We start from the raw sequence: 14,497 nt of genomic DNA, 5'->3' as shown, positions 1-14,497 counted from the left end.
CACATCTAGATGTGTATAAGAGACAGGTACTACCACCTCGCGTACAAGGAGATCACGTGGAAGGAGTTCACCAAGAAGTAAAGCTTCTTTTAACTTTATGATCATTTTGATTACCGGTATTAACATTATTCTAATAAGATTATGATAATTTTAATTATTAACATTATTTTAATTAATAAGCAAGCAATATAATCAGTGAAAATATAAATTTGCAGTATATGTGTCTGGTAGGACGTCACCAAGAATTAAAGCTTCTCTAATTATAATTTTTCATCATTCATTAAAAATACGATAAACTTTCAATATAATTTAGACTAATGTTGCTATATATATCATACATTTCTTATTTACTATATTCATATAGTGCTGTCTATGTGCTGTCTTTATTAGCATAACATGTATTTATGTATTTACTCTTTACTGGTCCTGTGGATAGATTTTATTTAAAATATCATTATCCGTGAGCAGACAGATAGAGATGGTCTGTACATTATACACTATTTATATGCATATATATAATTATTTATTCTGGATATTATTTATTAAAAAATCATTATCCATGAGCAGTTACCTGAACAAAGGGCTGGTTGAGAAGCTGGAGGTGGTGGACAAGAAGTGGGTCCGCGTCAAGCTCCTGCCGGGGAACTCTGCTGAGGGCGCCGTGAGTTCACATGTAGGGACCCGCATGCCACATACCTTGTGCGACACGTAACCTACGTTACGTACCTTGTATGTCCATAACCTTTGACATCCTGACCTACGTTACGTACCTTGTATGTCCATAACCTTCAACATCCTGACCTACGTTATGCACCTTGTATGTCCATAACCTTCAACATCCTTACCTACGTTACGCACCTTGTATGTCCATAACCTTCAACATCCTGACCTACGTTACGCACCTTGTATGTCCCTAACCTTCAACATCCTGACCTACTTATGTTACGTAACTTGTATGTCCATAACCTTCAACATCCTGACCTACGTACGTTACGTACCTTGTATGTCCATAACCTTCAACATCCTGACCTACGTTACGTACCTTTATTTATTTTGATTTTTATTTTGTTTATCTTATTTATTTTGATTGTTTTCATTATGTAGTAATAATTTTTTCTTGCCAGTAATTTGTAATTTGCTTTTTATTTATGCCATGAATTTTAGTGAAATCATTAATTTTGGTACCATTTTCACTTATATGCCTCACTATATCTACCTATAGTTGCCATTCCTCTTATATAGCCGGTATATACTATATATTATTTAATGTGACAATTTACATTAAAAGGTTTAATTATTTATTCATAAGGGCCAGCCTTAAATCAAAGTTGAAGGTTACTTTGAGGAAGTTTGCTTTGATTGGCCGTTGATGAAGTAAAGTAAAAATTAATTAATTTGAAGAGGCTTTTGATGAAGTTACCTTAAATTTAATTAATTTAAAGAAGCTTTTGACGAAGTTAACTTAAATGTAATTAAATAAATAAAATTATATTAAGGAGCCTGTTTTCTGAAGTATTCGTAACATTGCAGGGACGTGGCTGGCTGCGAGGAGGCCAAGATCGAAATCCTGGAATTCGTGAATTTCCTGAAAAATCTTACCTTGTATGTCCATAACCTTCAACATCCTGACCTACGTTACATACCTTGTATGTCCATAACCTTCAACATCCTGACCTACGTTATGTACCTTGTATGTCCATAACCTTCAACATCCTGACCTACGTTACGTACCTTGTATGTCCATAACCTTCAACATCCTGGTCTATCATAGCATATCCATGTCTAGCCTGTCATATCCATGTCTAATGTTAGATATCCATGTATTATCCTGTGTATTTATCAATTCCTATGTTGAAATACATGTACAAACGTAGCCTCCAGCAGGTCCAGCGTGGGCAGCATAGACAACTTATTTGTCTAGCCATGTTTAGTAAAGGCTGCCCACTCCCCATACCTCCCCACCATACCTCCCCACCATACCTCTTATACCTCCCCATGCCCTGCGCAGGCGACCCTGTGGTTCAGCGTAGGCAGCGTGGACAGCTTCGAGCGTAACCTGGAGGCGGCGCAGCAGGAGCTGGGGGTGGAGCCGCAGGACATGCTCGCGGTCGTCTACAAGAACGAGTTCGAGCCCGCCAGTCTGCTCGGCTTCCTGCCTACCTTGCTTATTATAGGTAGGTGACATACTACATGTAGGTGACATATAGGTAGGTGACATACTATATGTAGGTGACATATATGTAGGTGACATACTATATGTAGGTGACATATAGGTAGGTGACATACTGTAGGTAGGTGACATACTATTTGTAGCTGACATATAGGTAGGTAATATTACCCTGTATAACAATACAAATGATGTATAACAATACAAATGATGTATAACAATACAAATGATGTGTGCAGGCTTCCTGGTCTACATGATGTATAACAATACAAATGATGTGTGCAGGCTTCCTGGTCTACATGATGTATAACAATACAAATGATGTGTACAGGCTTCCTGGTCTACATGATGTATAACAATACAAATGATGTGTACAGGCTTCCTGGTCTACATGATGTGTAACAATACAAATGATGTATAACAATACAAATGATGTATAAAGGCTTCCTGGTCTACATGATGTATAACAATACAAATGATGTGTACAGGCTNCATCATCATGACAATGCATGGTCCACCATCATGACAATCTGTCTCTTATACACATCTAGATGTGTATAAGAGACAGACTTACAGGTGGGGGGACCTGGGGGCCAAGATCCCCAAGGGGGCCATACTTACAGATGGGGGGCAGAAAGAAGGAGATGTACTCACCCTGTATGTTTGGACCCACATGACTGCGTATGTGCGCCCCCAAGGGCTCCGCATGTTTTACGCTACGTGACTCCGAATGTATGGCCCTTCATGACTTCGTATGTTTGGCCCCACATTATTATGTATGCTTTCTTCCACCTGACACTGAATGTTGGCCCACTGAACCTAAATGTTTGGCCCACTGACCTCAGGTGTTTGGCCCACTGACCTCAGATTTTGGGCCCCAATAAACCTGTATGTTGGCCCCACAGGGCCCCCCGGGACGGGCAAGACGCTCCTGGCGAAGGCGACGGCGGGGGAGGCGGACGTGCCCTTCATCTACGCCTCAGGCTCAGAGTTCCTCGAGATGTTCGTGGGCGTGGGGCCCTCCAGGGTGAGTAAGGTCATTTAGGATAAGTGGGGCTCTAGAGTATGTGGGCGATGCAGGGTAAATGGGGCCCACCTAAATGCTCGGAAGGCTAGAACTGCACTTCTGCTTAGGAAGGAAGTATTTATCCTTTTCTAAGTACATTATAACTACCCAGGAGAACCTGGTCAAAACCGTCTGGCGTTGTAGCAGGTTCTGCACTCAGACTTTTTTTACTGACGAGCTTCTCTTTGACGCGGGGCGTGTTGACCCCCATGTAAAGAGCCCTCTATAACCTCCCTAGTTAAGACCCTTCCTCCGAGGCCCTCCCCTCCTCCCTCTCCCGTAACTCCAGTTTAGAGCCCATTCATGTCCCTCCTTCAAGTACAGGACTAATTCACCCCCTGTTTATTAATTTAGGGCCTATCTAATACATGTCCCTCCAGGCGCGGGACTATTTAGGGCCCATTTAACACATGCACCTCCTATTTAGGGCCCATTTAACACATGTCCCTCCTATTTAGGGCCCTTCTAACACATGTCCCTCCCCCAGGTGCGGGACTATTTAGGCCCCATCTAACACATGCACCTCCTATTTAGGGCCCATTTAACACATGTCCCTCCTATTTAGGGCCCTTCTAACACATGTCCCTCCCCAGGTGCGGGACTATTTAGGCCCCATCTAACACATGCACCTCCTATTTAGGGCCCAATTAACACATGTCCCTCCTATTACGGCCCATCTAACACATGTCCCTCCCCAGGTGCGGGACATGTTCGCGATGGCCCGCAAGCACGCCCCCTGCATCTTGTTCCTGGACGAGATCGACGCCGTGGGGCGCAAGCGCGGCGGCAAGAGCTTCGGGGGGCACAGCGAGCAGGAGAACACCTTGAACCAGCTCCTGGTGGAGATGGACGGTGAGAGAGAACAGGGAGAACACCTTGAACCAGCTCCTGGTGGAGATGGACGGTGAGAACAGGGAGAACACCTTGAACCAGCTCCTGGTGGAGATGGACGGTGAAGTTTCAACGTTGAAACTTTTCATTTACATTTCAGCATTGAATATTCAGCGTTGAAGTTTCAGAGTTAAGGTTTTTGCTGGAAGTTTCAACGCTGAAATTTTGCCGTCGTTGAACCCATGGTTAAATATTCTTAAAAATGTTGAACTCAAGGTTAAATAATGTTTTCAATTTTGAACCCATGGTTAAATAACGTTGATAATATTGAACGAGTGTTGAACTAAGGTATAAATACCGTGCAGGATTCAACACGTCGAGCAACGTGGTGTGACCTATGATGAACCCATGGTTAAATAACGTTAAAAATGTTGAACCCATGGTTAAATAACGTTGAAAATGTTTAATTCGTGTTGAACTAAGGTATAAATGCCGTGCAGGATTCAACACATCCAGCAACGTGGTGGTGCTGGCGGCCACCAACCGCCTGGACATCCTGGACAAGGCGCTGCTGCGCCCCGGCCGCTTCGACCGCCAGATCTACGTGCCCCCGCCTGACATTAAGGGGCGCGCCTCTATATTTAAGGTATCTTTATATCTTATTATTATATTTAAATAAGATCTACGTGCCCCCGCCTGACATTAAGGGGCGCGCCTCTATATTTAAGGTATCTTTGTTTATTATTATTATCCTTTAACAATATTATGGTAAATGCTGCAGCATTATTTAATTTATATCTCATAAAATTATAATATAATGTTATTGTAAATAATATGTCTGGAGATAAGCCTTTCATCTACGCCTACAAGGCCTTGCTCTGTAGGCAAGGCCTTCATTTGTTTTTTTAATCCTAAAATAATTTTACGAGAAATAGTGCAGCATTATTACATATGTACCTATATACCTAGATAATGAAATTATGTAGGATATAATTCTATATATATTCCATCATATTCACTGATTCATCATCACAATCATGATTGCAGGTTCACTTGACGCCGCTGCGCACTGATCTGGACAAGGCGGAGCTGGCAAGGAAAATGGCAGCGCTTACCCCAGGGTTTACGGGTAATTCTGGGGCAGTCGGGGTAATTTTGTGGCAGTCAGGGTAATTTTTGGGCAGTCAGGGTAATTTTCGTGCTTTTAAGGTAATTTTTGAGCAGTCGGGATAATTTGTGGGCATTTGGGGTATTTTTGGGGTCTTTTGTGGAAATTTTTGGGCAGGCAGGGTAATTTTTGTGCTTTTAAGTTAATTTTTTAGCAGTTGGGGTAATTGGTGCTAGACATTGGATGGATATTTTTTGCGGGTAATTTATGAGCAGGCAAGGAAAGTTGTGCTGAAAGTTTTATGTAATCATTCATAAGTGATAGCTTTATTTTATGATTATCATCATCATGAAGCCTCAGCAGTTATAGGCTCTGAAGTACCTAACTAAAATGTATAAGTTATTATTCATCATGGTTTACAAATGATTAGGTTCACGCTGACCCACTTCTCAAGGTGGGTCAACCAACGTAGCTCACCATGAGGCGGGCCATGCCGTGTGTGGCTGGTTCCTTGAGCACGCTGACCCACTTCTCAAGGTGGGTCAACTTGCGCTGACCCACTTCTCAAGGTGGGTCAATCACCGTAGCCCACCACGAGGCGGGCCATGCCGTGTGTGGCCGGTTCCTTGAGCACGCTGACCCACTTCTCAAAGTGGGTCAACCACCGTAGCCCACCACGAGGCGGGCCATGCTGTGTGTGGCTGGTTCCTCGAGCACGCTGACCCACTTCTCAAGGTGGGTCAATCACCGTAGCCCACCACGAGGCGGGCCATGCCGTGTGTGGCTGGTTCCTTGAGCACGCTGACCCACTTCTCAAGGTGGGGCAACCTGTGCTGACCTACTTCTCAAGGTGGGTCAACCGCTGACCTACTTATGATGATAACCCTCTTTTGAAGGTGGGTGGACCAAACACCCATGCATCGAGATGGGGACTTCTGGAAATTGGTCCGCTGAACCACTTGCGACGTGGGTCCTGAGGTTAAAATTGGGTCTCTTGTCCATCTAAGTAAGAGGGTTCTGGGGATACTATTGGGTCCCGACCCTCCTGTAGGTGAACAGTTCCTGTCACTGACGCTGCCCCTGTCAACAGGTGTCCATCATCCCGCGGGGCAAAGGGCTGGGGTACGCGCAGTACCTGCCCAAGGAACAGTTCCTGTTCACGCAGGAGCAGCTCTTCGACCGCATGTGCGTCATGCTCGGAGGGCGCGCCGCCGAGCGCATCTTCTTCGACAAGATCACCACGGGCGCCCAGGACGACCTCCAGAAAGTCACCAGCATGGCTTATGCCCAGGCGAGTATGGCTTATAGGGATTGCTTATGCCCAGGCACAATATCATCTTTATAACTTTCTGCATGCTTTTTTACTAGGTTCTTCATACAAGTCAAGTTTACGTACTTTTTCTACTTGAAACTGAATGTTTTCCCCCTATGGCCACCATCTAATTAATACCTGGTGCAATACAGTATATGGCAGGACTGGTATAACACATGGATTTAACAGCTGGTATAGCTCATGAATATAAGAGGTGGTATTAAGTAAGAGGTATTACAGCTGGTATATCTAATGCATATAACAGCTGGTATTAAGTAAGAGATATAACAGCTGGTCTAACACATGCATTTAACAGGTGGTATATGTAATGCATATAAGAGGTGGTATTAAGTGACGTATATAAGAGCTTATATTAACACACAGGTGGTGCAGTACGGCATGAACGCGCGTATAGGGCAGCGCGTGTACCAGCTGCCGGAGCCCGGGGAGATGGTCATGGAGAAGCCCTACAGCTCCAGGCAAGTATGGCTTATGCCCAGGCAAGTATGGCTTGCAGGTATGGCTTATGCCCAGGCAAGTTGTAAGGCTTATGCCCAGACAAGTATGGCTTATGGGTATGGCTTATGCCCAGGCAAGTATGGCTAATGCCCAGGCATAATATTTTTATGACTTCCTGCGTGCTTTTTTACGAGATTATTTACAGAAGTCGAGTGCTTCTACATTGAACTGAATGTTGACTCCCTATTGCACCATCTAACACCTGGTACCGACCAACAGGTGGTGCAATATATGGCATGACTGATATATAACACATGCATATAACAGCTGGTATAGTTCATGAATATAAGAAGTGCTATTAAATAAGAGATATAAGAGCTGGTATATCTAATGCATATAAGAGGTGGTATTAAGCAACAGACATAACAGCTGGTATTTATAAACAGGTGGTGCAGTACGGCATGACTGGTATAACACATGCATATAACAGCTGGAATAGCTCATGAATATAAGAGGTGGTATTAAGTGATGTATATAAGAGCTTATATTAACGCACAGGTGGTGCAGTACGGCATGAACGCGCGTATAGGGCAGCGCGTGTACCAGCTGCCGGAGCCCGGGGAGATGGTCATGGAGAAGCCCTACAGCGAGGAGACCGCGGCCGCCATAGACCAGGAGGTCAAACAGCTTATTGATCAGGCTTATAGTGCCACCATCAGCCTGCTCACTGACAAGAAGGAGTGTGTCAAGAAGGTGGGTCAAGGAGTGTGTCAAGCTGCTTATTGATCAGGCTTATAGTGCCACCATCAAGCTGCTCACTGACAAGAAGGAGTGTGTCAAGAAGGTGGGTCAAGGAGTGTGTCAAGAAGGTGGGTCAAGCTGCTTATTGATCAGGCTTATAGTGCCACCATCACCCTGCTTACTGACAAGAAGGAGTGTGTCAAGAAGGTGGGTCAAGTGTGTCAAGAAGGTGGGTCAAACTGCTTATTGATCAGGCTTATAGTGCCACCATCAAGCTGCTTACTGACAAGCAGGAGTGTGTCAAGAAGGTGGGTCAAGTGTGTCAAGAAGGTGGGTCAAGGAGTTTGTCAAGAAGGTGGGTCGTGCAGGAGTTTGTCAAGAAGGTGGGTAAATGTGTATATTCGAAGAAAGAAATTATACATTGTCTAGGGCCTATACTTTCAACGAAAAGTTAAGAGATCGTAAGTCAGCCAATCATTGACGGCCTTTCAAGCAAAATCCACCAATCATAGACAAGAAAATAGAGCGTAAGTATTTACGTTAACTTAGCGGATTATAAAAATGAAGGGCCTCTTATCCCTATGCATTTTCTGTCCTAGTGCATGCTATCCTGACCCAGTTTGACCCTTCACAAGTTCGTATCAGTGCTACGTCCGCTCACACTTCCCGTGCTGCGGGTAAGAAAGCGTGTCACTATTTGGGACTGTGAACGAGGAACATCGTTCACTAATTTATTCAATGAGCATTTTCTTGTGACGAAATTATTCTATTACGTATGGCGAAGCCGCGCCAGTGACATGCGAGTCAGACCTACAGCAGTTGGAACTGTCTAGTACCAGGTCAGGTCTGAGCGTCTGTGCGCCAGGTAGTTAGTCGTGTCCTGCCAGCCCTATAGTGAGGTTCATAACTGAACCCTCAGCTCTGTTAACTGTCGGCATTCTGTGCTTAACGCTGGAGTTGTGGCTGTGCCGTGAGGACTTAGTCTTGCCTGCTAATCGTTCGCCTATGCGAATTACGGTAACCTGAACTACGTGCATTAATGCTGTGCAATAGGGAATAGAATTGAACGTTTCTCATAAGTTATTTTAGTCGGAATTTATGCTTGCCCTTTACCATGTTTTACTGATTTTAAACAAAGTGATTGAATAAACTATTTTAAGTGCTTTGTCGTGATTATATACCACAGCCACTGAACCGGCTTTAACTGACGATGACTAGGAGAGTTGAACGGCATTGTAGGTTAGATGAATGAGCACAGTTGCCTGAAATTTATTCATATTGTCCTGGCCAATGAGCGGTGAGCATTCTCGTGCAAGCCTAGTTTTAGAGAGAATCAGGGGGGCTTGAGGGTTAGGACCAGAGGGGGCTGGGGGTGGTATCTAGAGAAGGGGGGATTATGGAAGCGACCTGGGAACTCTGGGGTGGATTAAGCGGGCCTTCATTTACTATTCACCCCGGATGGCTTGGGGGTATCTTGGGGGATCGATGGGGCTCGAGAGCTTGAGAGGGGGTCAGGGGGGCTTAAGGGAAATATTAGTGTCCCCCTAAAGCCTAGTTTCTGGGATCATTAGTGCATATTTAGGCACAGTTCCTGTTTGGAAATCAGTGGGGTTTGGGGCTCAAGGGAGGCATGGAGGATGAAGGGGTTGGGGGTCCACAGACCTAGTTACTGTGAGGGGTCAAAGGGGTTAGTCCTCTCAGATTGTCTGTAAACTATCTTCTGTAACGATAAATTATTTGATCGAAACACGGCAGTCGTTCGTAGCGAATATCCTTGATTTCCATTTAAAATCGATTGAGAAATATTTATATGCTGGCGATATGGAGGAAATTCTCTGCTTCTTTAGGATCAATGGAGGATTTTCTAAGGACATGTGTCGTCCCTACACTCAAAGATATAAGTGACAATTTCTCCAAATATTGACACACTTTTTTCTCTTGTGAGTCATCCTGATTCAGTTACGCTCAGGCGTATCAGTGCTACGTCCGCTCTCGTCTCGTACTGTGGGTAAGAAAGTGTGTCATTATTTGGGCATTATGACTCATTGATTTTCCTGAGTGATAGTTTGTGCGATGTTTTCGAAGGTTGTGTTCGTTTTTTAGGGAAAACTTTTGATTATTGATATCACTCTATTTGGCCTGCAAATATTTATATTAATTATATTTTGCTTTAGTTCAAAATTTTGTCGAAATTTTACGTATATTCCATACTTGATACTGAATAATTTTTTTATTTTTTTATAGTTTATTTTGATATAATGAGATGGAATTTTTTTCAGATGATATGTTTTTTTTTATGATGGGTTCGTATGCAGAAATCGATTATTTCGTCCCAGTATTACAGTTGAAAATTTAGAAATATTTTCGAAAATTCTGTCGAAATTTTCACATTTTGCCTGATACTCCAGGAAATGTAACGGGTCATTGTCCAAGTATCGAGCTATATGGCGTTAATTTGCTTCTCATGAGCTGTGTAGTGTGTTATTATTTGGATAATATGATCTATTTATTTTTCTTAGTGTATACGAACATTTTTACCGTGGACTAAAATTTCAAAACTCTGACAGCTTTATTGCCTCTGCGCCTCGAAAAATGTTCTGTAAAAAAATCAACACGAAAAACTTTGCCGCGGATTTCAATGCAAATATACATTGTATAAATATGTATTTACTGTTTTATTTACATTGTGTGGAATGTATTTATTAACTGTGATGAAATTATCTGCACATTTGTGTGTGGATATTGTACATTTATTAATTTATATTATCATGACGACTTGAGTAAAACAGATTTATTATTTATTCGTCGTTGTTAAATATTAGTTATTATTTACCGCTTAATTATATTTTAACACAATAATTAACAAATTATTTAGCTAATACAATTTTGAGAACGCGTGACGTACTTAGAAAAATAAATACAAAATATTGAAGGTTAGTAACATAAACAAACGCCATAACATGCATCGCTATTCGCTATTTGGAAAAAAAAATCAAACCAATTTCTCATAGTTTTAGTGGATTTTTAGTCTCGATTGTACGATTAAATGCTATTTAATATTTTTTCCCCTTCGATAAAGTATTTTTTACTTAATGAGGTGGAAGCGGCGATTTTATTTCTTGGCGACTTAATTCTCACTGCTCAGCAATTTTTATTCAGTCATGGTTAGCTCGTTTTCTACGGTATCATTTTCTTCGTTTTCTATGGACAGTTCTTGAGCGTATACTGTGTTCGTGGGAGCTATTGAAAAAAAAAAATCAAAACGTAGAAGGTAATCGTACAGAAATGCTTGTTTGCGTGAATTTTACAAGGTTGAAAAGCATAGTTAGCATACTAATGAATTATTCAGTGAATTTTAGGTTATCAGATGTACTTATTAGCATTACTCATAGAGTCATTTGTACTCTAAAATTTTACGACGATTTTACATACTTTTAAAGAAGATGAGAGGACGCAATAGAAATTTTTGGAGTTTAACCTCTTGGGAGCCAACGAAATAACGCTCCTCTCAACAGCGCCTCATAGTATGAGGCGCTGTATACATATATATAAATATAATACGCTATATTATATTATTTATATATATATACGCTGTATATATATAAATATAAAATATTTATTTAACGTATGAAGCTCATACGTTGTAAAATCAGCCCAAAGCACTTTCGACGGCGTTTTTAAAATATATTTAGAAAATGATTATGAAATTAAATTTATTTATCATGTACGTAATCGTAAGATACTGAACTATACGGTGAACATACTTTTTAGTCTGTATGAAAATATCTCCCGAAATTCATATCTTGAAGTTTTCTATTCTGCTAAGAATATTTTTTTCGTTCAAACAAAGCTCTCTAGTAATATAAATTTCTTAGGAATAATAAGTTGGTATGTTGTTATTTACAGGTGAGGTATTGTTACACCTCAGCCATAAATATAACATTATTTAATTCATACATTTTATAGATCAACGCTAGATAGACCTTCCTCTGCTGTTAAGTACCTGCAAATATTTTGGCCGACTGTTGATTACACCAGCAATTTTGCTAGCCTCATCTCCCTAATATAACGAGTCCAAAAGACTTAGTGGCTTTTCAGCCTTCAAAAATAATTTAGAGTAACGTTCGAGTTACTGGGCGATATCAAATAACTCGGGCGTCGACTCCGGCCCTGAGATACTGATGACGTAGAAAAATTTGATGGCCAACTATCGGAATTTATCAATGAGGTGTACTTAGTAACTTAGGTGTACTTATGATTTTGTACTTAATGTCGAGCCAAATTCCATCAATCAATTCGCCTTTTAACTTGATAATGAATGATAGAGACATTCGAAACGTCGTTAAAGAAATAAAAATGTCCTTCGGTAATCTGATTTTCCATTTACCCGTGCAAACTAAAAATCTTGTTCGATCTATTGAATAAACTAATAAGGAAATTGTCAATGAAACAAATTCTCTGGTCTTCAATGAAACCTGCTTTAACCCTTTCGTGACTGACGGACTGTGACGTCCCACTCAATGTTTTACTCCATAACTTGCATACAGCGTACCATTCGAGGCACAGCTTANGATTTACTCTATAACTTGCATGTAGCGCTAAATTCAAGGCATAGCTAACTACAGGGACATATTAGAAACACTCCTGCGCCTACATATGTCCAATCTAAAGGAATATTATTATTTGTTCTTTTTGGGGTATGTTGTTATAAGCTATTACACGCCACAATAACACGCGTTTGCCAAAGAAAGTTTGTGATATTATTCAACTACTAACAAAAAGTATTACGAAAATGTTTTTTTGCAAAATCAGTGATGTCGCAAATTTTTGTCACCTCAGTTGGAACCATATACTACCGGGATTTTCTACTCCAATTAATATAATTTTTACCATTAACATATATTTGACTATTTTTTACGGAGATGTAAAATTTAGTCCAAGTTCATGATGATTCTGTAGAAAAATACGAATAAAAAGTTGTAGAAAACATTGCCGTTACGAAAGGGATTAAGGAACAAATTTTGCCAGCATATACCAATATTACTGAATAGATTAATCAGCTCAGCTCCTCAGTTTCCTGATGCTGAATGAATTTATTAAAATGTAAATTCTAAGTATTAATTTTACAAATTGAAGCAATATATATAATATATAATGCAGTTATTATTCAAAATAATAAGTTTTAAACCTATCGTCGATAATACAGTATATCATATTTGTTTGTAAGCCTTTTTCTGTCACCGCTCGAATATTTTCGTCGGTTTTCAATCGTAAAAAATGATATCTCAGGGGATAGTTAACTTAAAAAGACAAGTGAAAGAATCAGTTACATATACTGAATGACATTTAGGAAATAACCATCTTCATTAAATGCCGCATTGAAATATTTCAATATTATATCTTAAATGATCGTTATGGAGATTAAAAATGTTCAAAAAAATTGGAAATTTTATTTATTTGGATACGTAGATGAGAAGTAGCATGAATAAAAAGTTTTTATTGAGATAAAATAAATCCCAATGATACATTATACATAGCGAGACCTTGATGTAAACTTTAACATAATATATAATATATTATAACTACTGTAAACTTAGAAGTACTCTTTGACATATATATATTTGATATACGCGTATATAATTACCATTGGGAAGCAATGGATTCGTATTTTTCATTCAGGATGTTTTTCTCAAAAACTTTTTAAATATTTTTAAAAAGTAACCTAATTTATTGTTAGCGTAAATCATTAATTCCTTCCCTGTTTTCCCAATCATGAAAAAATTAATTAATTGAGGGAGACAGACAAAATACACGAGGTTTTTATCGGTTAAGTTGGGTTGGGTGTGTCTGTCGTCTGTCTGTGTCCAGCTCGTTTGCCCGCCCAAAAAACCCCGGCAACTGTGAGGAAAAGCGACAGTTTGCATCGACGCTCGAACAGCGCTGCATAAACGCGTCAGACTCGACAAGGTCGACCTTGTCTCTCGATTTAGTAAGAGTTCCCCTAAAATCCATAATCCGCTGAATTATTATTGAAGTTTATACTAATGCTCAATATTTTCATGACCTCAAAATCATTTATAACGGTCGATGAATGGATAATAGCGATGGATTATTATAATTATCGTGTACTCCACAATGACCACATGATGTCAGGTGACAGGTGACATAAAGTTCAATCTTTATTTACTATAAACTTTGCCCTTTATATACACAATTGTTCTAGATAAATATTTTTCTTTGGCTTTAAAATTTTTTACTATGATGCAACTAATGAACTAATAACTTACTGTACATTTTGGAGAGTAAACATGAGTTTTATACAATCTATTTCATTCCACTACTTTTTTAAGTGAGTTATCCCAATAACAAGGTTTGAAATAGAAAACTTTTCAAAATTTTTTCGGTAACTGCCCTAAAAGCTATATTCAAAAATTCTACAAAAATATTTGAAATAATAATGCAATATTTGCACGAAATAATAATTTTAAACATTGTGACACATATTCTATTCGTTTCATGCGGGTATTTAAGACTGCTGACACAAATACAATAGACAAAATATATTTCAAGTCAAATATCATTTTCCGCTAACATGTCAACTTATTTAACCGGTAGGATGAAACTTTACAAAATATACATTCGTAACATATATATTTTTTTTGTTTTCTTATGAGGTATAATAAAATATAAAAATGCTTCTGCTATTGATGCAAAATTTATATAGATCGTCTCTTCACCTGACGAATCTGATCCATCTACCATCTTTTAAACCAGCGTGTAGCTGGGACACTAGAGTTATGTGGCGCTGTTGAA

At 39.9% G+C, this 14,497-nt stretch overlaps 1 protein-coding gene across 1 annotated transcript; it reads left to right on the top strand.

Annotated features, from left to right (window-relative positions):
* Positions 1-9: 9 nt before the first annotated feature.
* LOC108670600 (AFG3-like protein 1) lies at positions 10-7,700 on the top strand (the record flags this gene model as incomplete). The annotated part of the gene is given in 13 exon segments (XM_018158066.1): positions 10-77; positions 568-661; positions 2,009-2,174; positions 2,407-2,425; positions 2,744-2,790; positions 3,073-3,194; positions 3,932-4,085; positions 4,565-4,710; positions 5,112-5,193; positions 5,627-5,741; positions 5,826-5,907; positions 6,263-6,463; positions 7,502-7,700. Coding segments are annotated over 13 exon segments (1,495 nt in total), but the record flags the coding sequence as incomplete, so codon positions are not given.
* Between the last annotated feature and the right edge of the window lie 6,797 nt (positions 7,701-14,497).

The sequence above is a fragment of the Hyalella azteca genome, unplaced genomic scaffold, assembly GCF_000764305.2.
Source record: "Hyalella azteca isolate HAZT.00-mixed unplaced genomic scaffold, Hazt_2.0.2 contig12133, whole genome shotgun sequence".
Lineage (NCBI taxonomy): Eukaryota > Metazoa > Arthropoda > Malacostraca > Amphipoda > Hyalellidae > Hyalella > Hyalella azteca.
Note: the sequence above shows the minus strand (reverse complement) of the source record. Positions and strands in the feature narration are given on the sequence as shown.